This window comes from Pristiophorus japonicus, unplaced genomic scaffold (assembly GCF_044704955.1).
Source record: "Pristiophorus japonicus isolate sPriJap1 unplaced genomic scaffold, sPriJap1.hap1 HAP1_SCAFFOLD_780, whole genome shotgun sequence".
Lineage (NCBI taxonomy): Eukaryota > Metazoa > Chordata > Chondrichthyes > Pristiophoridae > Pristiophorus > Pristiophorus japonicus.
In genome coordinates this window covers 732-26,531 of record NW_027254697.1, presented here as the reverse complement: position 1 = coordinate 26,531, position 25,800 = coordinate 732, and the positions used below count along the sequence as shown (strand labels likewise).

Genomic DNA, 25,800 nt, shown 5'->3' with positions numbered 1-25,800 from the left:
TTTGAACACCTCGATCAAATCTCCTCTCAACCTTCTCTGCTCCAAGGAGAACAACCCCAGCTTCTCCGGCCTATCCACGTCACTGAAGTCCCTCATCCCCGGAACCATTCTCGTAAATCTTTTCTGCAGCTTTTCTAAGGCCTTCACATCCTTCACAGATGAGGAGAATATTTTTTGACACAGCGAATTGTTATGATCTGGAATCATTACAAATGATGTTTTGGGGCCAGGAGAAGCCGGAGTGATGCAGACTGTTGCCCCGGGCTTCCTCTATCCCCCTCTGCCTCACCCTTTTCCCATCAACCTGCTCCCTTTGCTGAGTGGCATGTTTGGGCCCTCCCGATCGCCCTGATGTTCACAAGGGTCGGGGCTCTGAACAGGGCAGGAGTCGCCCCCCCTCAATATCTCAATGTGAAACGTCTTACCTTTCTAACCATTTGCACAAATTCCTTGGCGTCCTTCGGAGGCAAGCCCAGCAAAGGCCGAGTGCAGCAATCTAGGGTTGAAGCATGAGCGACCAGCAGAATATTACCAGCTGAGGAGGAACATCAATAGTGATTAGAAAAACAGTTTCAGCTTTTGTGTCGATGATTGAAGAGGGGAAGGCCCAATATTGAACCGATGGAGGGGCCATGCAGAGCATTGTATCCACAGGAAGCAAGTGCAGAAGGTAATTATTGGCTGTACAAGATTGGCTGGATAGGACGAGAGGGTAGACTGAGAAATACTGTTGCATGTCTGTGAAGTCTGTAACAGGTGACAACGTTTGTTTTGGGGAATATCAGTTACCCTGATGTTAAGAGAAAGGGTTACATTTATATAGCTCAGTATCACATCTCTCAGAAAGATTGCAAAGCTTTTCATAGAGGGGCAGAAGAAGGCCACTTGTCCCATCGTGCCAATACTAGCCCATCAACTGAGGTCGACTGCAACAGGACAGAGATAGGCTGGCATAAGTGGCAGTTTAATACAGAGAGGTGTGAGGTGATGCATTTTGGCAGAAGGGATAGGGAGAGGCAACAGTTCTAAAGAGTGTGCAGGGATAGAGGGACCTGGGGGTTCATGTGCATAGATCTTTGAAGGTGGCAGGACATATTGAGCAAGTAGTTAGCAAAGCAGATGGAATCTTGGGCTTCATAAATAGAAGTATTGAGTACAAAAGCAGGGGAGTTATGCTGAACCTCTATAAAGCTCTGGTTAGGCCACAACTAGAGTACTGCGTCCAGTTCTGGTCACCACACTTTAGGAAGGATGTGAAGGTCCTTGAGAAGGTGCAGCAGTGATTTACCAGAATGGCTCCAGGGATGAGAGATTTTAGCTCCAAGGTTTGGTTGGAGAAGCTGGGGTTGTTCTCCTTGGAGCAAAGGAAGTTGAGGGGAGATTTGATCGAGGTGTACAAGATTATGGCGGGTTTGGATAAGGTGGACAGTGAAAGCGTGTTCCCATTAGCTGATGGTACAAGGACTGGGGGACACAGATTTAAAGTTCTGGGCAAGAGACACAGGGAGGATATGAGGAAGAACTTTTTTACACAGCGCGTGGTAATGACCTGGAACTTGCTGCCGACGAGGGTGGTGGAAGTGGAGACGATCAATGATTTCAAAAGGAAATTGGACAGGCACGAGGGAAATAAACTTGCAGGGCTCCGGGGATAGAGCGGGGAAATGGGACTGACTGCATTGCTCTATAGAGAGCGGCATGGACTCGATGGGCCAAATGGCCTCCTTCTATAAAAGGGAACAGATGGGATAGATAGAAATAAACTATTTCCGTGGTTGGGGATGCTAGGACTAGGGAAGCATAGTCTAAAAATTAGAACCAAACTTTTCAGGAGTGAAATTCCGAACATACAAACAATGAGGGACAGGTAAAGACCCTCTGGTCCATCGAACCACACAATTGCGATACCTTGTGTATCACAATATATAATCTCCACCCCACCCAAACCATGTGATTTCCTGGGAAAGGCAAAAAAAGATAGATACCCCAGGCCAATCTGGGAAATTCCTCTCCGACCCACCTAGGCGATCGAAACTAGTCCAGGAGATCACCCTGGCCTTAAATTCCCTGCAGTACCCACCTTCTGTAAGAGGCAATCTCCGCCGCAGCCAGAAGCAAATCCAGCTTTCGCTTGAAGGGATTCAGTGAGTCTGCGTCCACCACATGGAACGGCAGCTTGTTCCAGAGAACCACCTCCTGACATCTAACCTAGATCTCCCAAACAACTTAAATGTGTGCCCCCTGGTCCTGCCTAACCGATGTAATTGAAATAAACAATCAGCTGGAACACTGTCTATTCTCTTCATTATCTTATAAACCTCAATCATATCCCCCATAGTCTACGCTGCTCTAAGGTATAGAGTCCCAACTCTTTTAGCTTATCTTGGTAACTAAGATGATTTAGACGTGGAATTAGTCTAGTGGCCCTCTTCACCCTTTCCTCAATATCTCCCACCGTGAGGAGACCAAAGCTGGACACCGTATTCCAAGCGTGGTCTGACTAAGGTCTTGTACAAGGACAGAACAGTACGCCTCGTCTTATACACAATTGTCCAACGAATACTCCCCAATACCCTATTTGCTCTAGCTATCGCTGTACGGCATTGACTTTAAGGATGTATGCACTAGAATGTCCAATAGAATGCATGGGGTAAATAAGATTAGAGAGATAAACACGTGGCTCAAAGATTGGTGTGGGAGAAATAGGCTTTGGTTCGTGAGCACTGGCACCAGTACTGGGGTAAGGGAGCTGTTCTGTTGGGACGGGCTTCACTTGGACCATGCTGGGACCAGTGTCCTGACGAATTGAATAAATAGGGCTGTAGAGAGGGCTTTAAACTAAATAGTGGGGAGTTCAGGTGAGCGGAAATTTAAAAAGCCACAGAGCAAGGAGAAGGCAAGAGAGCAGGGTAGCACTGGGGGAAATGAAAACCAGAGCGTGACAGGAAGGGACAGAATGTATAAACATAAAGGTGAATCAGAGAGTGGAGTCAAAGCAGGAAAAATGGTAAAAAAACAAATTAAAAGCTCTTTATCTGAATGCATGCAGCATTAGTAACAAAATAGATGAGTTGACGGCACAAATTGATATAAATGGGTATGATCTGATAGCCATTACACAAATACAAGGTGAGCAAGGCTGAGAACTAAATATTCAGGGGTATTTGACAATTCAGAAGGATACAGAAAGGAAAAGGAGGTGGGGTAGCTCTGGTGCATTAGTGAGAAACAATATTGGTTCAGAAGATCAAGTTGTAGAATCAGTTTGGGTGGAGATAAGGAATAATAAGGGGAAAAAGTCACTGGTGGGTGTAGTCTATAGGCCCCCCTAACAATAGCTACACTGTTGGATGGAGTATAAATCAATAAATAATGGAGGCTTGTAAGAAAGGTACAGCTATAACCATGGGTGTTTTTAATCTTCATATTGATGGGAAAAATCAAATTGGCCAGGGTAGCCTTGAGGAGGAGTTCATAGAGTGTATCCGAGATAGTTTCCTTGAACAGTACGTTGCGGAATGAACCAGGGAGCAGGCTATCTTAGATCTGGTACTGTGTAATGAGACAGGATTAATAAATGATCTCATAGTAAAGGATCCTCTAGGAAAGAGTGACCATAACATGGTTGAATTTCAAATTCAGTTGGAGGGTGAGAAAGTTGGTTCTCAAACCAGTGTTCTAATCTTAAATAAAAGCGACTACAAAGATATGAAGGCAGAGTTGGCTAAAGTGGACAGGGAAAATAGATTAACGTGTAAGATGGTTGTTAAACTGTGGCAGACATTTAAGGAAATATTTTACAACTCTCAGCAAAAATATATTCCAGTGAGAAGGAAAGAGTAAGAGATGGAGAACCATCCGTGGCTAACTCATCATCATAGGCAGTCCCTCGGACTTGCTTCCACTCTTAAAATGAGTCCTTAGGTGGCTGAACAGTCAAATACGAGAACCACAGACCCTGTCACAGGTGGGACGGCTAGTCGTTGAGGGAAAGGGTGGGTGGGACTGGTTTGCCGCACGATCTTTCTGCTGCCTGCGCTTGGTTTCTGCATGCTCTCGCCGACGAGACTCGAGGTGCTCAGCGCCCTCCCGGATGCACTTCCTCCACTTAGGGCGGTCTTTGGCCAGGGACTCCCAGGTGTCAGTGGGGATGTCGCACTTTATCAGGGAGGCTTTGAGGGTGTCCTTATAACGTTTCCTCTGCCCACCTTTGGCTCGTTTGCCGTGAAGAAGTTCCGAGTAGAGCGCTTGCTTTGGGAGTCTCGTGTCTAGCATGCAGACAATGTGGCCTGCCCAGCGGAGCTGATCAAGTGTGGTCAGTGCTTCAATGCTGGGGGTGTTGGCCTGGTCGAGGACGCTAATGTTGGTGCATCTGTCCACCCAGGGGATTTGTAGGATCTTGCGAAGGCATCATTGGTGTTATTTCTCCAGCAACTTGAGGTGCCTACTGTACATGGTCCATGCCTCTGAGCCATACAGAAGGGCGGGTATTACTACAGCCCTGTAGACCATGAGCTTGGTGGCAGTTTTGAGGGCCTGGTCTTCAAACACTCTTTTCCTCAGGCGGCCGAAGGCTGCACTGGTGCACTGGAGGCGGTGTTGGACCTTGTCGTCGATGCCTGCTCTTGTTGATAAGAGGCTCCCGAGGTATGGGAAATAGTCCACATTGTCCAGGGCCGTGCCGTAGATCTTGATGACTGGGGGGCAGTGCTGTGCGGTGAGGACAGGCTGATGGAGGACCCTTGTCTTACAGATGTTTAGCTAACTAAGGAACTAAGGGATGGTATCAAATTGAAAACAAGGGCATACAAAGTGGCAAAGACTAGTGGGAGGCCAGAGGATTGGGAAACTTTGGGCCACGAGGTTACAGATTGTGGTGGAATACAATTCTGCTGCTGCTGTTGGCCCACAGTGCCTCATAGGTGTCCAGTTTTGAGCTGCTAGATCTGTTCTGAATAACATAGAAATGTGAGGTTATTCATTTTCGTAGGAAGAATAGAAAAACATAAGTTTGGGTCTCTTTATCTAAGGAAGGATATACTTGCCTTGGAGGTGGTGCAATGAAAGTTCACCAGATTGATCGCTGGGATGAGAGGGCTGTCCTATGAGGAGAGATTGTGTAGAATGGGCCTATACTCTCTGGAGTTTAGAAGAATGAGATGTGATCTCATTGAAACATACAAGATTCTGAGGGGGATTGACAGGGTAGATGCTGAGAGGATGTTTCCTCTGGGCTGGGGAGTCTAGAACCAGGGGATGCAGTCTCAGTATCAGGATTAAGACTGAGATGAGGAGGAATTTCTTCACTCAGAGGGTTGTGAACCTTTGGAATTCTCTGTCCCAAATGGATGCTGAGTTGTTGATTATATTCAAGACAGACATCAGTGGGGTTCCGCAGGGCTCAGTACTGGGTCCCTTGCTTTTTGTGGTATATATCAATGATTTCAATGTTGGGAGTATGATTAAGAAGTTTGTAGATGATACAAAAATTGGCTGTGTGGTTGATAATGAAGAAGAAAGCTGCGGACTGCAGGAAGATATCAATGTACTGGTCAGGTGGGCAGAACACTGGCAAATGGAATTCAATCCAGATAAGTGTGAGGTAATCATTTGGGGAGGGCTAACAAGGCAAGGGAATACACATTGAATGGTAGGACACTGAGAAGTGTAGAAGAACAAAAGGACCTTGGATTGCAGGTCCACAGATCCATGAAGGTAGCAGGCCAGGTAGATAAGATGGTTAAGAAGGCATATGGAATACTTGCCTTTATAAGTCGAGGCATAGAATATAAGAGTAGGGAGGTTATGCTTGAATTGTATAAAACACTGGTTAGGCCACAGCTGGAGTACTGCGTGCAGTTCTGGTCACCACATTACAGGAAAGATGTGATTGAACTAGAGAGGGTACAGAGGAGATTTACGAGGATGTTGCCTGGACTGGAGAATTTTAGTTATGAGGAAAGATTGGATAGGCTGGGGTTGTTTTATTTGCAACAGAGGAGGCTGAGGGGAGACTTGATTGAGATGTATAAAATTATGAGGGGAGTGGATAGGGAGGACCTATTTCCCCTAACAGAGAAATAAATAATCAGGAGGCATAGATTTAAAGTAATTGATAGGAGGTGAAGAGGGAATTTGAGGGGAACATATTTCACCCAGAGGGTGGTGGGGGTCTGGGGCGGAACTCACTGCCTGAAAGGGTGGTAGAGGCAGAAACCCTCACCACATTTAAAAAGTACTCGGATGTTCACTTGAAGTGCCGTAACCTACAGGGCTACGGACCGAGAGCTGGAAAGTGGAATTAGGCTGGGTAGCTCTTGGTCGGCCGGCACGGACACGATGGGTCAAATGGCCTACTTCCGTGCTGTAAATTTCTATGATGTTATGATAGATTTGTGAATACTGAGGGAACCAAGGGATATGAGGATAGTGCAGGCAGGTGATTTGAGTGGAAGATCAGCCATGAGCTTATTGAATGGCGGAGCAGGCTCGAAGGGCCGAATGACCTACTCCTGCTGCTCTAATGTCCATAAATGTGGATGTGCCACACTAGCCATTGGTCTGAGGGACACTACACAATGTCCTATAAATAATTCTAACTTTTTTAGCTCAGTTGTGAATTTGTTTGCTGTCACTGTTACCTTTATCCCTGCAGCTGTCCACAATAGCTTTCATCACTGAAGAACACCTACTAATGTAGTCTTCGTATGTTTCTGATGGAATCAGACTGGAGGCAGGAACATGGATACTGGGGAAGAGAGGCACAATGTTTACATATTTACAAATGTATCACAAACAATTCGACTAAAAGGCATAGTCCTTGGTATGGGCTGTTGTATGACACGTTGTACCATGGGTGGTAGGTCAGCTTGATGATCTGATCACAGAATGAGTTCCCAATTTTGGCCAGGACAGAGGTGGACTGGGTTTGTCAGTGACTGCTTCTATCACATCGCATCATAGCAGAGGCCAGGACACAGGAGGAGAACTTCAAAGCTGTATTTGTGTTATTTCCAAGCATTCAGTATGATGGTAATGACCAGCCTGAAACCACCATATGTCATTTTCTCCGTGTCAACACATTGAAAAACATGCTGACACTTCCCATTTCCCGAGAAATAAAAAGTTTGGCAGGCATTTAAATTGTGTAATGAGCTTACAGGCAGTTATCTTTGTGAACGTGCCCTTGGTTTTATCATTGTGCCTCCAGTGAGCTGAATCCTGTGGGTGGGCTGTGTAAGGTTAATCAGTCACATTGTGAACCTGTGGGTGGGCTGTGTAAGGTTAATCAGTCACATTGTGAACCTGTGGGTGGGCTGTGTAAGGTTAATCAGTCACATTGTGAACCTGTGGGTGGGCTGTGTAAGGTTAATCAGTCACATTGTGAACCTTTGGGTGGGCTGTGTAAGGTTAATCAGTCACATTGTGAACCTGTGGGTGGGCTGTGTAAGGTTAATCAGTCACATTGTGAACCTGTGGGTGGGCTGTGTAAGGTTAATCAGTCACATTGTGAACCTTTGGGTGGGCTGTATATGGTTAATCAGTCACATTGTGAACCTTTGGGTGGGCTGTGCAAGGTTAATCAGTCACATTGTGAACCTTTGCGTGGGCTGTATATGGTTAATCAGTCACATTGTGAACCTTTGGGTGGGCTGTGCAAGGTTAATCAGTCACATTGTGAACCTTTGCGTGGGCTGTATATGGTTAATCAGTCACATTCTGCCCCCAGTTTGGGTGGGCTGTGTATGGTTAATCAGTCCCATTGTGAACCTTTGGGTGGGCTGTGTAAGGTTAATCAGTCACATTGTGAACCTTTGGGTGGGTGTGTAAGGTTAATCATTCACATTCTGCCCCCAGTGAGCAGTCCCTTTGGGTGGGCTTTGTGTATGGTTAATCAGTCACATTCTGCCCCCAGTTTGGGTGGGCTGTGTATGGTTAATCAGTCACATTGTTAAATTGTGGGTGGGCTGCCTTTGGTTAATCAGTCACATTGTGAACCTGTGGGTGGGCTGTGTATGGTTAATCAGCCACATTGGGAACCTTCAGGTGGGTGTAATCGATTAATCATAAGAACATAAGAACATAAGAATTAGGAACAGGAGTAGGCCATATAGCCCCTCGAGCCTGCTCCGCCACTCAACAAGATCATGGCTGATCTGGCCGTGGACTCAGCTCCACTTACTCGCCCGCTCCCCATAACCCTTTAATTCCCTGATTGGTTAAAAATCTATCTATCTGTGATTTGAATACATTCAATGAGCTAGCCTCAACTGCTTCCCTGGGCAGAGAATTCCACAAATTCACAACCCTCTGGGAGAAGAAATTCCTTCTCAACTCGGTTTTAAATTGGCTCCCCCGTATTTTGAGGCTGTGCCCCCTAGTTCTAGTCTCCCTGACCAGTGGAAACAACCTCTTTGCCTCTATCTTGTCTATCCCTTTCATTAATTTAAATGTTTCTGTAAGATCACCCCTCATCCTTCTGAACTCCAACAAGTAAAGACCCAGTCTACTCAATCTATCATCATAAGGTAACCCTCTCATTTCCAGAATCAGCCTAGAGAATCGTCTCTGTACCCCCTCCAAAGCTAGTATATCAGTCCTTAAGTAAGATGACCAAAACTGCACGCATTACTCCAGGTGCGGCCTCACCAATACCTTATACAGTTGCAGCAGGACCTCCCTGCTTTTGTATTCCATCCCTCTCGCAATGAAGGCCAACATTCCATTCGCCTTCCTGATTACCTGCTGCACCTGCAAACTAACTTTTTGGGATTCATGCACAAGGACCCCCAGGTCCCTCTGCAACGCAGCATGTTGTAATTTCTCCCCATTCAAATAATATTCCCTTTTACTGTTTTTTTTCCCAAGGTGGATGACCTCACATTTTCCGACATTGTATTCCATCTGCCAAACCTTAGCCCATTCGCTTAACCTATCTAAATCTCTTTGTAGCTTTTCTGTGTCCTCTACACAACCCGCTTTCCCACTAATCTTTGTGTCATCTGCAAATTTTGTTACACTACACTCTGTCCCCTCTTCCAGGTCAGCTATGTACATTGTAAACAGTTGTGGTCCCAGCACCGATCCCTGTAGCACACCATTAACCACCGATTTCCAACCCGAAAAGGACCCATTTATCCCGACTCTCTGCTTTCTGTTAGCCAGCCAATTCTCTCACCATGCTAATACATTTCCTCTGACTCTGCGTACCTTTATCTTCTGCAGTAACCTTTTGTTTGGCACCTTATCGAATGCCTTTTGGAAATCTAAATACACCATATCCATCGGTATACCTCTATCCACCATGCTCTTTATATCCTCAAAGAATTCCAGTAAATTAGTTAAACATGATTTCCCCTTCATGAATCCATGTTGCATCTGCTTGATTGCACTATTCCTATCTAGATGTCCTGCTATTTCTTCCTTAATGATAGTTTCAAGCATTTTCCCATCACATCAATGGGAGCATGGTTGGAGAAAGGCCGACAACACTTGCCTGCTGGGCATGTGAGTTTGGTACATTTCCCTCACCATTCCTTGCCTTTATGTGAAGAGCTCAACACACTTATAGCACCATAGACTGGTGCAGCACAAAGAGGCCATTTGACCCATCGTGCCTGTGTTAGATCATTCACTCGGTGGTTGCAAAGGTATCCCCAGAATCCTTGTTAATCCCATTCAGCTAATTCTGTAATATTGAAGGCACAGTCCCACCATCTCACTTCAAACTGGAACAAAGACATTATTCAATGAATGCAATTAAATAACATGCAACACTGATACATTGATGACTCGAAGGGCACAGTTTTGCATTGAGCATATTTCCCCCAAAATTGAACCGGATGCCATGATTGATTTTATGGGGTCAGTCCTACTAACCTACTAAGAACAAGAAATAGAAGCAGGAGTCAGCCATTTGGCCCCTCGAGCCTGCTCTGCCATTTAATAATATCATGGCTCATCTGATCATGGACTCAGCTCCACTTCTCTGCCCGCTCCCCATAACTCTTCACTTCCTTATCACTCACAAATCTGTCTCTCTCCACCTTAAATATATTCAATGACCCAACCTCCACCGCTCTCTGGGGCAGAGAATTCCACAGATTTACAAACCTCTGAGAGAAGAAATTCCTCCTCATCTCAGTTTTAAATGGGCAAGCCCTTATTCTGAGACTATGTCCCCTAGTTTTAGTTTCCCCTATGAGTTGAAATATCCTCTCTGCATCCACCTTGTCAAGCCCCCTCATTATCTTATATGTGTCGATAAGATCACCTCTCATTCTTCTGAACTCCAATGAATATAGGACCAACCTACTCAACCTATCTTCATAAGTCAACCCCCTCATCTCCGGAATCAACCTAGTAAACCTTCTCTGAACTGCCTCCATTGCAAGTATATCCTTCCTTAAATACGGTGACCAAAATTGTACGCAGTACTCCAGGTGTGGCCTCACCAATACCCTGTACAGTTGTAGCAGGACTTCTCTGCTTTTATACTCTCTCCCCCTTGCAATAAAGGCCAACATTCAGTTTGCCTTCCTGATTACTTGCTGTACCTGCATACTAACCTTTTGTGTTTCATGCACAGGTCCCTCTGTACTACAGCACTTTGCAATTTTTCTCCATTTAAATTATAATTTGCTTTTTTTATTTTTTCTGCCAAAGTGGATAACCTCACATTTTCCCACATTATACTCCATCTGCCAAATTTTTGCCCACTCACTTAGCCTGTCTATATCCCTTTGCAGATTTTTTGTGTCCTCCTCACAACTTGCTTTCCCATCCATCTTTGTATCATCAGCAAACTTGGCTACACTACACTCGGTCCCTTGATCCACATCATTAATATAGATTGTAAATAGTTGGGGACCCAGCACTGATCACTGACCCCCATTAGTCACTGTTTGCCAACCGGAAAATGACCCATTTATCCCGACTCTCTGTTTTCTGCTATTTAGCCAATCCTCTATCCATGCTAATATATTACCCCCAACCCCGTGAACTTTTATTTTGTGCAGAAAGCTTTTATGTGGCACCTTATCGAATGCCTTCTGGAAATCCAAATACACCACATCCACTGATTCCCCTTTATCCACTATGCTCGTTACATCCTCAAAGAACTCCAGCAAATTTGTCAAAAATGATTTCCCAAAAGAAAACATGCTGACTCTGCTTGATTGAATTATGCAATTCCAAATATCTCACTACAATGCTTCCTTAATAATGGACTCCAGCATTTTCCCAACAACAGATGTTAGGCTAACTGGTCTATAGTTTCCTGCTTTCTGTCTGCCTCCTTTTATAAATAGGGGCATTACATATGATGGCCAACTCCCAGTCAGATTGAGCCTGTTGGTGAGAGGTTGCTGAAGGAGGGGAGGATGGCTGGCTCTCACCGTAATTAAAGGGATGCAGACACTTGCAGATGTGGCCAAAAATACATTCAGCCGTTCTAAAGGCTTCAAAGACTAAAAATCCACGTTCAGCCTTTCGAAGGCTGCATGGAGGAAAATATATGGCAAAGCAAAAATAATGTGGTGCCTGGAAATAGAGTCTGTGGGAAATGATTTCTTAACCGATAAAGGGATAAGGGGTTATGGGGAATGGGCGGGGAAGTGGAGCTGAGTCCATGATCAGATCAGCCATGATCTTATTGAATGGCGGAGCAGGCTCGAGGGGCCGTATGGCCTACTCCTGCTCCTATTTCTTATGTTCTTGTGAAGTGCAGTAGCCAACCTCCCAGGAGGAGGTGAGTGTGAAAAGGCTGAGGACAGCAGGGCTTGGCCGTAGGAGGTGGTTGGAGTTTACAGATACAGAGTATGTCACAAAGATCCTGCAAATCCCCTGGGAGGACAGACGCACCAACGTTAGCGTCCTCGACCAGGCCAACATCCCCAGCATCGAAGCACTGACCACACTTGATCAGCTCCGCTGGGCAGGCCACATTGCCCGCATGCCAGACACGAGACTCCCAAAGCAAGCGCTCTACTCGGAGCTCCTTCACGAGCCAAAGGTGGGCAGCGGAAACGTTACAAGGACACCCTCAAAGCCTCCCTGATAAAGTGCAACATCCCCACTGACACCTGGGAGTCCCTGGCCAGAAACTGCCCTAAGTGGAGGAAGAGCATCCGGGAGGGCGCTGAGCACCCCGAGTCTCGTCGCCGAGAGCATGCAGAAAATAAGTGCAGGCAGCGGAAGGAGCGTACGGCAAACCAGTCCCACCCTCCCTTTCCCTCAACCACTGTCTGTCCCACCTGTGACAGAGACTGTAATTCCCGTATTGGACTGTACAGCCACCTGAGAACTCACTTTTAGAGTGGAAGCAAGTCTTCCTCGATTTCGAGGGACTGCCTATGATGATGTCACAAAACTACCTTCCAGCAGTAGTTTGGCACTCCCTTACTGGTACAAGATATTGAAAGTGACCTCGCAATGGATGTATTCTGATAAGGCAGTAATGACAGACTGGTGTCAAAGGTTTCAGTTTCCACCATTACACCTGTCCCTGAACACAGTTCAACACCGATTAGCACCTGATGCAGAGACATCAAAGTCCTCGACTGCCACAGCATCAGCCAATTACCCCTCCCCTCCCCACCTCCCCATTCCTTCCCCTCCCCTTCCCTCACCATTCCCTCCCCTTCCCCCCTCCCCCTCTTCCTGTTCCTTCTCCTTGCCTTCCCTCACCATTCCCACCCCCTCCACAACCATTTCCCTCCTCCCGCTCACCCTCCCCGTTCCTTCCCTCACCATTCCCAACCCCTTCCCTCCTCCCCCTCCCCCTCCTCACCCTTCACTCTCCCTCCCACCCGTACCCTCCTCTCCCCCTCCCCACTTGTTCCCCTCCCTTCCCTCACCCTTCACTCCCCCTCCCACCCTTTCCCTCCTCTCCCCCTCCCCACCTCCCCACTCGCTCCCCTCACCCTTCACTCCCCCTTTCACTCTTTCTCTCCTCTCCAGCTCCCCACTCGTTCCCCCTCCCACCCCGCCCCCCTGATACCCAGTTTCTCAGTAGGCAATTGTCCAATATCAAATTAATCAGACACGAGAAGATATAGAAAGTTATAAAAAAGACCAATATTGGAAGGTACCTGTAGTTAATATCCACCGAGTATTTTGCTGCCTTGAATTCCGTCACAGACATGAAGTTTGAGATGACACGCTCCCCTTCCCATTTGGTCCATTCAGAAAGTCCTGGTTCCACTCGGATTGTCACCTTGTGCTGAAGCTGCAGTGCTGGGTCAGGAGAAAGTGACACCAGTAAGCGGCCCTGCCCAGGGATTTTTAATGTAAGCTTTTCATGGAAGGACTGGGTTCGTGAGCTAGAAATGGCTTTGCGTCTGTGTTTACATTCTATTCAAATGACTGGGCGGAAAGCATTGACTGTTGATTTGTGAGATGGGTTTGCACAATCTCAATCCATGACCCAATCCAATCAAGCGCACTTAAACATTGGGGCCCAAATTGCCCCTTTCCTTCAGGCCTGTTACCCCACAAATCGGCGGCCGCACTGTGGAGTGGAGTGGCCGCGGATGTTTGGTGGAATGGCAGCCTAGCCCAATATCCCTCCCGAGGTTTAGTCACCACCCCTCAGGTACTGTCACTGCCCCGTATCCACCTCTCAGGTTCTTGCTGCCTGTGTGGGTGAGGGAAAACCTGCAGGATGGATGAGCAAGTTGACCATGGCATCGTGGTGCAGGAGGCCATTCAAGTGGGGGGATTGAAAGGGAATGTAGTTGCGGTCGGGACAGTATAGTCAGGGGGATAGATACTGTTCTCTGCAGCCGTGACAGGGAGTTCCAGAGGCTGTGTTGCCGGCCCGATGCCACGGTTAAACACATCTCGCGGCTGGAGAAGATCTTGGTGGGAGGGGGGAGGATCTGCACAGATTGCAGTGCTTCAAGAAGGCGGCTCACCACCATCTCCTCAAGAGCAATTAGGGACGGGCAATAAATGCCGCCTTGCCAGCGACGCCCACATCCCAGGAATGAATAAATAGGAAACAATGACCAAGGTAGAACTAGGAATGAGGTTCTGCTGAGAGAGTTTGAGGAGTTAGGGTCCAAATTAAAAAGCTGAACCTCAAAGGTAATAATCTCTGGATTGTTACCTGAGCCACGCGCCAACTGACATCGGGATAAGCAGATTACAAAGTTAAATGCATGGCTCAGAGTGGTGTGGGAGGAAGGGGTTTCAGTTCATGGGGCACTGGCACCAGTACTGGGAAAGAGGGAGCTGTTCCGTTGGGACGGGCTCCACTTGAACCGGGCTGGGAGCGGTGCCCTGGCAAATCAAATAACTAGGACAGTAGACAGGGCTTTAAACTAATGAAGGGCGGGGGGGGGGGGGGGGGGGGGGAGTGTGGAGGATTCAGGAAAGAGTAAATTTAAAAGCAGCAAGAGAAATGTCAAGGCTCCAGAGCAGAGCAGAGTTTTGGGTAAAAATAAACAGAGTGGGCCAGGAAGGGACAGAGAGAGTAACTTATCATCATCATAGGCAGTCCCTCGGAATGGAGGAAGACTTGCTTCCACTCCCAAAGTGAGTTCTTTGATGGCTGAACAGTCCAATCCAAGAGCCACAGACCCTGTTACAGGTGGGACAGACATTCGTCGAGGGAGGGGGTAGGTGGGGATGGTTTGCCGCGCGCTCCTTCCGCTGCCTGCGCTTGACCTGTTCACGCTCTTTGCCTTGAGACTGGAAGAGCTGTCACACTTTACCTGAGAGGCTTTGAGGGTGTCCTTGTAACGCTTCCGCTGCCCACCTTTGGCTCGTTTACCATGAAGGAGCTCCGCATAAAACATTTGCTTAGGGAGTCTCGTATCTGGCATGCGAACTATGTGGCCTGCCCAGCGAAGCTGATCAAGTGTGGTCAGTGCTTCAATACTGGGGATGTTAGCCTGGGCGAGGACACTGATGTTGGTGCGTCTGTCCTCCCAGGGGATTTGCAGGATCTTGCGGAGACATCGTTGGTAATATATCTCCAACGACTTGAGGTGTCTTCTGTACATCGTCCATGCCTCAGATCCATACAGGAGGACGGGTATTACTACAGCCCTGTAGACCATGAGATTGGTGGCAGTTTTGAGGGCCTGGTATTCAAACACTCTTTTCCTCAGACGGCCGAAGGCTGCACTGGGGCACTGGAGGCGATGTTGAATCTCCGCATCAATGTCTTCCTTTGTTGATAGGAGGCTCCCGAGATGAGGGAAATGGTCCACGGTGTCCAGGGCCGTGCCGTGAATCTTGATGAATGTGGGGCAGTGCTGTGTGGCGAGGACAGGCTGGTGGAGGACCTTTGTCTTACGGATGTTAAGCGTAAGGTAATAGGACATCACTGACTAAGGTGGCATCAGGGAAAATGAAATAAGTCAAAGCTAAAGGCACTATATCTGCATGCTCGAAGCATTCACAACAAAATAGATGAATTAATAGCGCAGATAGAAATTAATAAGTTTGATCTAATATGGTGATGAGGTTGCAAAGTGGCCACGGTTGGGAACTAAATATTCCAGGATACTTAACTTTTAGAAGAGCTAGGCAAAATGGAAAAGGAGGAGGGGTAGCTCTGATAAAGGATGGGATTAAGACAGTAGAGAGAAAAAATCTTAGCTCAGTAAATTAAGAAGTAGAATCAGTTTGGGTGGAGCTAAGGAACAGCAAGGGGCAGAAAACATTGGAGGGAGTTGTTTATAGACCCCCAAACAGTCGTGGTAATGTAGGGCGGTGTATAAATCAGGAAATTAGAGGCGCATGTAACAGGTAATACAGTAATCATGGGGAACTTTAATCTACATATTGACTGGGCAAACCAAATTTGCGGTAATAGTGTGGAGGAAAAATTCATGGAATGTATACAAGATAGTTTTCTAGATCAGTATGTTGAGGAACCAGTTGGGGAACAGGCTATTTTAGACCATAGAATCAAAAAATCATAGAAATTTACAGCAGGGGAGGAGGCCATTTCGACTCATTGTGTCCGCACCGGCCGACCAAGAGCTACCCAGCCGAATCCCACTTTCCAGCTCTTGGTCCGTAGCCCTGTAGGTTACGGCCCTTCAAGTATCTTTTAAATGTGGTGAGGGTTTCTGCCTCTACCACCCTTTCAGGCAGTGAGTTCCAGACCCCCACCTCTGGGTGAAGGCATTTCCCCTCAAATCTCCTCTAAACCTCCCCCGAATTACTTTAAATCTATGCCCCCTGGTTGTTGACCCCTCTGCTAAGGGAAATAGGTCCTTCCTATCCACTCTATCCAGGCCCCTCATAATTTTATACACCTCAATCAGGTCTCCCCTCAGCCTCCTCTGTTTCAAAGAAAATAGACCCAGCATCTCCAATCTTTCTTCATAGCTAAAGTTTTCCAGTCCAGGCAACATCCTCGTAAATCCCCTCTGCACCCTCGCCAGTGCAATCGCATCTTTCCTGTAATGTGGTGACCAGAACTGCATGCAGTACTCCAGCTGTGGCCTAACTCGTGTTGTATACAGGTCTAGCATAACCCCCCTGGTCTTGTATTCTATGCCTTGGCTAATAAAATAAAAGCATTCCCAATGTCTTTTTAATTACCTTGTCGACCTGTCCTGCTACCTTTAAGGATCTGTGGACATACACTCCCAGGTCCCTCTGTTCCTCCACACCTCTCAGTATCGTCCCATTTATTGTGTATTCCCTTGCCTGTTGCCCCTCCCCAAATGCATTACCTCACACTTTTCCAGATTGAATTCCATTTGCCACTTTTCTGTCCACCTGACCAGTTCATCGATATCTTCCTGCATTCTACAGTTTTCCTCCTCACTGTCGACCACACGGCTAATTTTTGTATCATCTGCAAATTTTTTTATTACTCCCCCTACATTTAAGTCTAAATCATCAATATACACTACAAAAAGTAAGGGACCGAGTCCTGTGGAACCCCACTGGATTCCAGTCACAAAAGCTCCCCTTATTGGGGAGCGGGCAGGGAAGTGGAGCTGAGTCCATGATCGGATCAGCCAAGATTGCATTGAATGGTGGTGCAGGCTCGAGGGCCGTATGGCCTACTCCTACTCCTATTTCTTATGTTCTTATGTAACCATTACCTTTTGCTTCCTGTCTCTGAGCCAATTTTGGATCCAATTTCCCACTCTGCCTTGGATCCCATGGGCTATTACATTTTTTGATCAGCGTGCCATGTGGGACCTTATTAAAAGCCTTGCTAAAATCCATGTAAACTACATCAAACACACTGCCCTCATCGACCCTCCTTGTTACCTTCTCACAGAACTCAATCAGGTTAGTCAGACACGACCTTCCCTTAATAAATCCATGCTGACTGTCCTTGATTAATCTGTGTCTTTCTAAATGAAGGTTTATGCTGTCCCTCAGGATTGTTACCAGTAATTTTCCCACCACCGAGGTTTGACTAACTGGCCTGTAATTGCTCTGTTTATCCTGTCCTCCCTTTTTAAACAATGCTAGATCTAGTATTGTGCAATGAGAAGGGGATAATTAATCACCTTGTGGTAAAGGACCCTTTAGGGAAGAGTGACCATAATATGATATAATTTTACATTACGTTTGAAAGTGGTTGGGGCCGAAATTGTCCCTTCCCTTAAGGCCCGTTACCGCCAGAGATCGGTGGCCACACGGCGGGATGCAATGGGCAGCGATTATTCATGGAGTGGCCCCATCTTGAGAATTGCCCTCCTGCGGTATACCGGTGGTGACCTGCTCCCCCCAACTACTGCCCCGCTGCTGCCGATCCGTCATCAGAGTGTGCACCGCCGATGTTCCCCCCGATGTCGAAATTCCACCGCTCAGTACCGCCTGCAGCTTTTTCTGCTGGTGCACTGTGTTTGGAGTGTGCTCAAAATGACGGTGCGGCTCCCATTAAAGGGGAGGGCACACTGCCGCAAGTGGCCACCATGTTTTTTTTGTCGCCACCGAGTTCGGCCGGGCCGCCAACAGGCAGCCTGACACCCCCTCTTGGGTGCCAGGCCGCTGGCCTGGCCGAGACCCTCCCTGGTGGCCCAGTGGTCCGATCGCGCCGATCTCCCCTTTAAGTGAAGGGGAGAACTGTGGTGACGCGGCACCGTGATGATGTCAGCAACGCTAAGCTGATGAGTGACAGCGGCGGACACTCCTCCTGCTCCCCACTTCCGCCCCCATTATGACCCACTTCTGGTCCGCCGGGACAAAAAGGTGATGATTGAGAGTAGACTGATGGGGCGGTAATTGGCCGGATTGGATTTGTCCTGCTTTTTGTGGACAGGACATATCTGGGCAGCTTTCCACATTGTCGGGTAGATGCCAGTGTTGTAGCTGTACTGGAACAGCTTGGGTAGAGGCACGATTAGTTCTGGAGCACAAGTCTTCAGCACAACAGTTGTGATGTTGACGGGGCCCATAGCCTTTGCTGTATTCAGTGCGCTCTGCCATTTCTTGATATCACGTGGAGTGAATCGAATTGGCTGAAGACTGACTTCTGTGAGGGTGGGGATCTCAGGAGGATGCCGAAACGAATCATCCACTCAGCACATCTGGCTGAAGATGGTTGCAAATACTTCTGCTGCTTAGCATGCATGTAGTCCTGTGTTGCAGCTTCCCCAGGTTGGTACCTCATTTTCAGGTACACCTGGTGCTGCTCCTGGCATGCTCTTCTGCACTCCTCGTTGAACCTGGGTTGGGCCCCTGGTTTGATGGAAATGGTAGAGTGAGGGATATGCCGGGCCATGAGGTTACAGATTGTGGTGGAATACAATTCTGCTGCTGCTGATGACCCACAGTGCCTCATGGATGCCCAGTTTTGAGCTGCTGGATCTGTTCTGAATCTATCCCATTTAGCACGGTGGTAGTGCCACACAACACGATGGAGGGTATCCTCAGTGTGAAGACGAGACTTTGTCTCCACAATGACTGTGCGGCGATCACTGCCACCAATGCTGTCATGGACAGATACATCTGCGACAGGTAGATTGGTGAGGATGAGGTCAAGTAGGTTTTTCCCTCGTGTTGGTTCTCTCACCACATGCTGCAGGCCCAGTCTGGCAGCTGTGTCCTTCAGGACTCGGCCAGCTCGGTCAGTAGTGGTGCTACCGAGCCACTCTTGGTGATGGACATTGAAGTCCCCCACCCAGAGTACATTCTGTGCCCTTGCTACCCTCAGTGCTTCTTCCAAGTGGTGTTCAACATGGAGGAGCACTGATTTATCAGCTGAGGGAGGGAGGTAGGTGGTAATCAGCAGGAGGTTTCCTTGCCTATGCTTGACCTGAATCCATGAGACTTCATGGTGTCAGGAGTCAATGTTGAGGACTCCCAGGGCCACTCCCTCCCGACTGTATATCCTGTGCTGCCACCCCTGGTGGGTCTGTCCTGCCGGTGGGACAGGGAATACCCAGGGATGGTGATGGAGGCGTCTGGGACATTGACGGAAAGATATGATTCTGTGAGTAACATAGAGACATAGAAAATAGGTGCAGGAGTAGGCCATTCGGCCCTTTGAGCCCGCACCGCCATTCAAGAAGATCATGGCTGATCATTCCCTCAGTACCCCTTTCCTGCTTTCTCTCCATACCCCTTGATCCCCTTAGCCGTAAGGGCCATATCTAACTCCCGCTTGAGTATATCCAATGAACTGGCATCAACAACTCTCTGCGGCAGGGAATTCCACAGGTTAACAACTCTCTGAGTGAAGAAGTTTCTCCTCATCTCAGTCCTAAATAGCCTACCCCTTATCCTAAGTCTATGTCCCCTGGTTCTGGACTTCCCCAACATCGGGAACATTCTTCCCGCATCTAACCTGTCCAGTCCCGTCAGAATCTTATGCGTTTCTATGAGATCCCCTCTCATCCTTCTAAACTCCAGTGAATAAAGGCCCAGTTGATCCAGTCTCTCCTCATATGACAGTCCAGCCATCCCTGGAATTAGTTTGGTGAACCTTCGCTGCACTTCCTCAATAGCAAGAACGTCCTTCCTCAGATTAGGAGACCAAAACTGAACACAATATTCCAGGTGAGGCCTCACTAAGGCCCTGTACAACGAGAGTAAGACTTTCCTGCTCCGATACTCAAATCCTCTAGCTATGAAGGCCAACATACCATTTGCCTTCTTCACCGCCTGCTGTACCTGTATGCCAACCTTCAATGAACCATGACATCCAGGTCTGTTGCACCTCCCCTTTTCCTAACCTGCCGCCATTCAGATAATATACTGCCTTCGTGTTTTTGCCCCCAAAATGGATAACCTCACATTTATCCACATTATACTGCATCTGCCATGCCCACTCACCTAACCTGTCCAAGTCACCCTGCAACCTGTTACCGTCCCCCTCACAGCTCACACCGCCACCCACTTTAGTGTCATCTGCAAACTTGGAGATATTACACTCAATTCCTTCATCCAAATCATTAATGTATATTGTAAAGAGCTGGGGACCCAGCACTGAGCCCTGCGGCACTCCACTAGTCACTGCCTGCCATTCTGAAAAGGACCCGTTTATCCTGACTCTCTGCTTCCTGTCTGCCAATCAGTTCTCTATCCACATCAGTACATTACCCCCAATATCATGTGCTTTGATTTTGTACACCAATCTCTTGTGCGGGAACTTGTCAAAAGCCTTTTGAAAGTCCAAATACACCACATCCACTGGTTCTCCCTTGTCCACTCTGCTAGTTACATCCTCAAAAAATTCCAGAAGATTCGTCAAGCATGATTTCCCTTTCATAAATCCATGCTGACTTGGACCGATCCTGTCACTGCTTTCCAAATGCACTGCTATTTCATCCTTACTGATTGATTCCAACATTTTCCCCACTACTGATGTCAGCCTAACCGGTCTATAATTACCCGTTTTCTCTCGCCCTCCTTTTTTAAAAAGTGGTGTTACATTAGCTGCCCTCCAGTCCATAGGAACTGATCCAGAGTCGATAGACTGTTGGAAAATGATCACCAATGCATCCACTATTTCTAGGGCCACTTCCTTAAGTACTCTGGGATGCAGACTATCAGGCCCCAGGGATTTATCGGCCTTCAATCCCATCAATTTCCCAAACACAATTTCCTGCCTAATAAGGATATCCTTCAGCTCTTCCTTTCCACTAGACCCTCGGTCCCCTAGTACATTCGGAAGGTTATTCGTGTCTTCCTTTGTGAAGACAGAACCAAAGTATTTGTTCAATTGGTCTGCCATTTCTTTGTTCCCCATTATAAATTCACCTGAATCCGACTGCAAGGGACCTACATTTGTCTTCACTAATCTTTTTCTCTTCACATATTTATAGAAGCTTTTGCAGTCAGTTTTTATGTTCCCTGCAAGCTTCCATCGTACTCTATTTTCCCCCTCTTAATTGTCCTCCTTTGTTGAATTCTAAATTTCTCCCAGTCCTCAGGTTTGTTACTTTTTCTAGCCAATTTATATGCCTCTTCCTTGGTTTAAGACTATCCTTAATTTCCCTTGTTAGCCACGGTTGAGCCACCTTCCCCGTTTTATTTTTACTCCAGACAGGGATGTACAATTGCTGAAGTTCATCCATGTGATCTTTAAATGTTTGCCATTGCTTATCCACCGTCAACCCTTTAAGTATCCTTTGCCAGTCTATTCTAGCCAATTCACGCCTCATACCTTCGAAGTTACCTTTCCTCAAGTTCAGGACCCTAGTTTCCGAATTAACTGTGTCACTCTCCATCTTAATAAAGAATTCTACCATATTATGGTCACTCTTCCCAAAGGGACCTTGCACAACAAGATTGCTAATTAGTCCCTTCTCATTACACATCACCCAGTCTAGGATGGCCAGCTGTCTAGTTGGTTCCTTGACATATTTGTCGAGAAAACCATTCCTAATACACTCCAGGAAATCCTCCTCCACCGTATTGCTATCAGTTTGGTTAGCCCAATCAATATGTAGATTAAAGTTGCCCATGATAACTGCTGTACTTTTATTGCATGCATCCCTTATTTCTTGTTTGATGCTATCCCCAACCTCACTACGACTGTTTGGTGGTCTGTACACAACTCCCACTAGCGTTTTCTGCCCTTTGGTATTCTGCACCTCCACCCATACAGATTCCACATCATCCAAGCTAATGTACTTCCTTACTATTGCATTAATTTCCTCTTTAACCAGCAATGCCACTCCGCCTCCTTTTCCTTTCTGTCTATCCTTCCTGAATGTTGAATACCCCTAGATGTTGAGTTCCCAGCCTTGGTCACCCCGGAGCCATGTCTCCGTGATGCCAATTACATCATATCCATTAACCGCTGTCTGCGCAGTTAATTCGTCCACCTTATTCCGAATACTCCTCGCATTGAGGCACAGAGCCTTCAGGCTTGTCTTTTTAACACACTTTGCCTCTTTAGAATTGTTCTGTAATGTGGCCCTTTTTGTTTTTTGCCTTGGGTTTCTCTGCCCTCCACTTTTACTATTCTCCTTTCTATCTTTTGCTTCTGCTTCCATTTTATTTCCCTCTGTCTCCCTGCATAAGTTCCCATCCCCCTGCCATTTTAGAATAACTCCTCCCCAACAGCACTAGCAAACACTCCCCCCAGGACATTGGTTCCGGTCCTGCCCAGGTGCAGACCATCCGGTTTGTACTGGTCCCACCTCCCCCAGAACCGGTTCCAATGTCCCATGAATTTGAATCCCTCCCTTCTGCACCACTCCTCAAGCCACGTATTCATCTGAGCTATTCTGACTAGCACGTGACACTGGTAGCAATCCTGAGATTACTACTTTTGAGGTCCTACTTTTTAATTTAGCTCCTAGCTCCCTAAATTCGTTTCGTAGGACCTCATCCCGTTTTTTACCTATATCGTTGGTACCTATGTGCACCACGACAACTGGCTATTCATCCTCCCTTTTCAGAATGTCCTGCACCCGCTCCGAGACATCCTTGACCCTTGCACCAGGGAGGCAACATACCATCCTGGAGTCTCGGTTGCGGCCGCAGAAACGCCTATCTATTCCCCTTACAATCGAATCTCTTTTAAGGTTAGCTCTCCCACTCTTTCTCCTGCCCTCCTGTGCAGCAGAGCCACCCACGGTGCCATGAACTTGGCTGCTGCTGCTCTCCCCTGATGAGTCATCCCCCTCAACAGTACCCAAAGCGGTGCATCTGTTTTGCAGGGGGATGACCACAGGGGACCCCTGCAATACCTTCCTTGCACTGCTCTTCCTGTTGGTCACCCATTTACTATCTGGCTGTGTACCCTTTACCTGCGGTGAGACCAACTCGCTAAACGTGCTATTCACGTCATTCTCAACATCGTGCATGGTCCAGACTGAATCCACCAGCAGCTCCAGGGCCGCAATGCGGTCCGTCTGGAGCTGCAGGTGGATACACTTCCTGCACACGTACACGTAGTCGTCAGGGACACCGGAAGCGTCCCTGACTTTCCACATAGTTCAGGAGGAGCATAACACGTGTCCGAGCTCTCCTGCCATGACTTAACCCCGAGATTAACTTAATTTGGCAACAACAATGCTAAATGTTACTTACTGACATAGAAAAGAAAAAGAAAAACTACTTACCAATCACCAGCCAATCACTTACCCCCTTGGCTGTGACGTCACCTTTCGATTTCTTTCTACTTCTTTTTGCCTCCCTGCTGCAGCTGCACCGGCTGGGCCTTTTATAGGCCTCCGCCGATCCCCGGACTCCCCGCTGCTCGCAATCCCGCCTCCGACGATCCCTGGACTCCCCGCTGCTCGACTATGTCCGGCTGTTGTGTGAACAGTCTGTGGGACAGCTCTCCCAATTTTGGCACAGGTCCCCAGTTGTTGGTGAGGAGGACTTTGCCGGGTCGACTGGGCTGGGTGTGCTGCTGTCGTGTCCGTAACTGGTGCCGAGTTCGATGCCGGGTGGTCCGTCCGGTTTTATTCTTATTGTTTGTTGTTTCGGTTTGGTACAACTGAGTGTCTCGTTGGGCCATTTCAGAGGGCAGTTAGGATTCAGCCACATTGCTGTGGTCTGGGGTCACATATAGGCCCAGACCGGGTAAGGGCGGCAGATTTCCTTCCCTGAAGGACATTAGTGAACCAGATGGGTTTTTATAACAATCCGGTAGTTTCAGGGTCACCATTACTGACCCGAGCTTTTTATTCCAGGTTTATTTAATTAACTGAATTTAAATTTCCCAGCTGCCGTGGTAGGATTTCAACTCACCTGCCTTCAGCTGCCTGGGCTCCAAGCTCTGGAACTCCCTCCCTAAACCTCTCCGCCTCTCTCCCTCTCTCTCCTCCTTGATGCCCTTTAAAACCGATCTCTGTGACCAAGCCACCTGCCCTAATTTCTCCTTATGTGGCTCGGTGTCAAATTGTTTGTCTTATAACACTTGGGACGTTTTACTACATTAAAGTTGCTATATAAATACAAGTTATTGTTGTGGTGGGTGGCGCACATCCGGCTGGAAATGTATGCACGCTTCATACCCGCCATATTGGGTCCTTAGTTGTCCAAGTAGCACCCGAAACACGGGCCCTTCAGGGACCAATTTCCAGGCCTTGAATTAACTGTGTTTGATGCCATGACACATCAAGAGGTATCCCAGAAATGATGCTTACCGATATTAGTGTCGAAACACTTCACACGTTGAGTGTCTCCTTGTCCGCCAGCTGAACCCATTTATTTTCAAGTAGTTACTCGCTCCATTAGAATAGAGGAAGGAGCAACATCTCACAAAGATGCTCAGCACTTGACCACTATATTTCTGGGGTTTGGTTTTGTATTTGTTGCAATACTGGGGACCATAAATACAGGATAGTCACTAAAAAATCCTGCAAGGAATTCAGGAGAAACTTCTTTACCCAGAGAGTGGTGAGAATGTGGAACTCGCTGCCACAGGGAGGGGTTGAGGTGAATAGTATCGAAGTATTCAAGGGGAAGCTGGATAAACACATGAGGGAGAAAGGAATAGAAGGATATGGTGAGATGGAGAGATGGAGAGGAGTGGGAGGAGGCTGGTGTGGAGCATAAACCCCGGCACAGAGCGGTGGGGCCCAATGGCCTCTTTCTGTGCCGTATATTCTATGTAATCGTGTTTACCTAACTTGATTGAGGTTGTTGATGAGGGTAATGCGGTTGACGTGGTGTACATGGATTTCCAAAAGGCGTTTGATAAAGTGCCACATAATAAGCTTGCAGCAAAGTTGAACCCATGGAATAAAAGGGCCAATGGGAGCATGGATACGGAATTGGCTCAGTGACTGTACCCGAGCGGGAGCTTGCTTTTGCAATACTGGAAACGGGTCTGTTTTGCACATGGAGTTATTGCGTGAACGTACCTTCAAGTAGATGTTGAGCAGTTTGGACACATCGCAGAGCAGGCGAGCAGTACACCCATTGGATCATCACTTCCTTCTCGAGAAGTGCTTCGCCTAATTTGCAAAATAAAATAAGCAGTTCCTTACCTTGGAAATTAAAAATCTTTCTCAACTCCAGTTTACAATATAGACATAAATTCATATTGAGCCACATATCATCGAATCTTACAGCACAGGAGGCCATTCAACCCACCGTGCCAGTGCTGGGTCTTGGGTCAAGTGATCCGATCAGTCCCACAGCCCGGCACATTTCCCCATCAACAACTTATCCAATTGCCTTTCGAAATGATTATTGAATCTGCTCCCACCGCCCAATCAGGTAATGCGTTCCCGATCACAACAACTCGCTGCGTAAAAACATTCTCACCATCTACTCTCTGCTTCTTTTGTCAATAACCTTAGAGCCCGGCCGTTCAGGGGTGATGCCAGGAAGCATTTCTTCACACAAAGGGCAGAGGGAATCGGGACCTCCCTCCCTCAAACAGCTGTTGAGGCCGGGCGTCAA

General features: G+C 47.5%; 1 protein-coding gene across 1 annotated transcript in view; it reads right to left on the bottom strand.

The window, feature by feature from the left end:
- The window catches only part of LOC139256817 (ubiquitin-associated and SH3 domain-containing protein A-like), a gene marked incomplete at its 5' end in the record, with an annotated part of 52,852 nt that extends 27,503 nt beyond the window's left edge, over window positions 1–25,349 (bottom strand). The window contains 4 exons of the mRNA XM_070874325.1: window positions 426–535; window positions 6,642–6,748; window positions 13,092–13,236; window positions 25,257–25,349. Coding sequence (XP_070730426.1) covers window positions 426–535; window positions 6,642–6,748; window positions 13,092–13,236; window positions 25,257–25,349 — 455 coding nt within the window. The remainder of the gene's footprint in view (window positions 1–425; window positions 536–6,641; window positions 6,749–13,091; window positions 13,237–25,256) is intronic.
- Window positions 25,350–25,800: the final 451 nt, after the last annotated feature.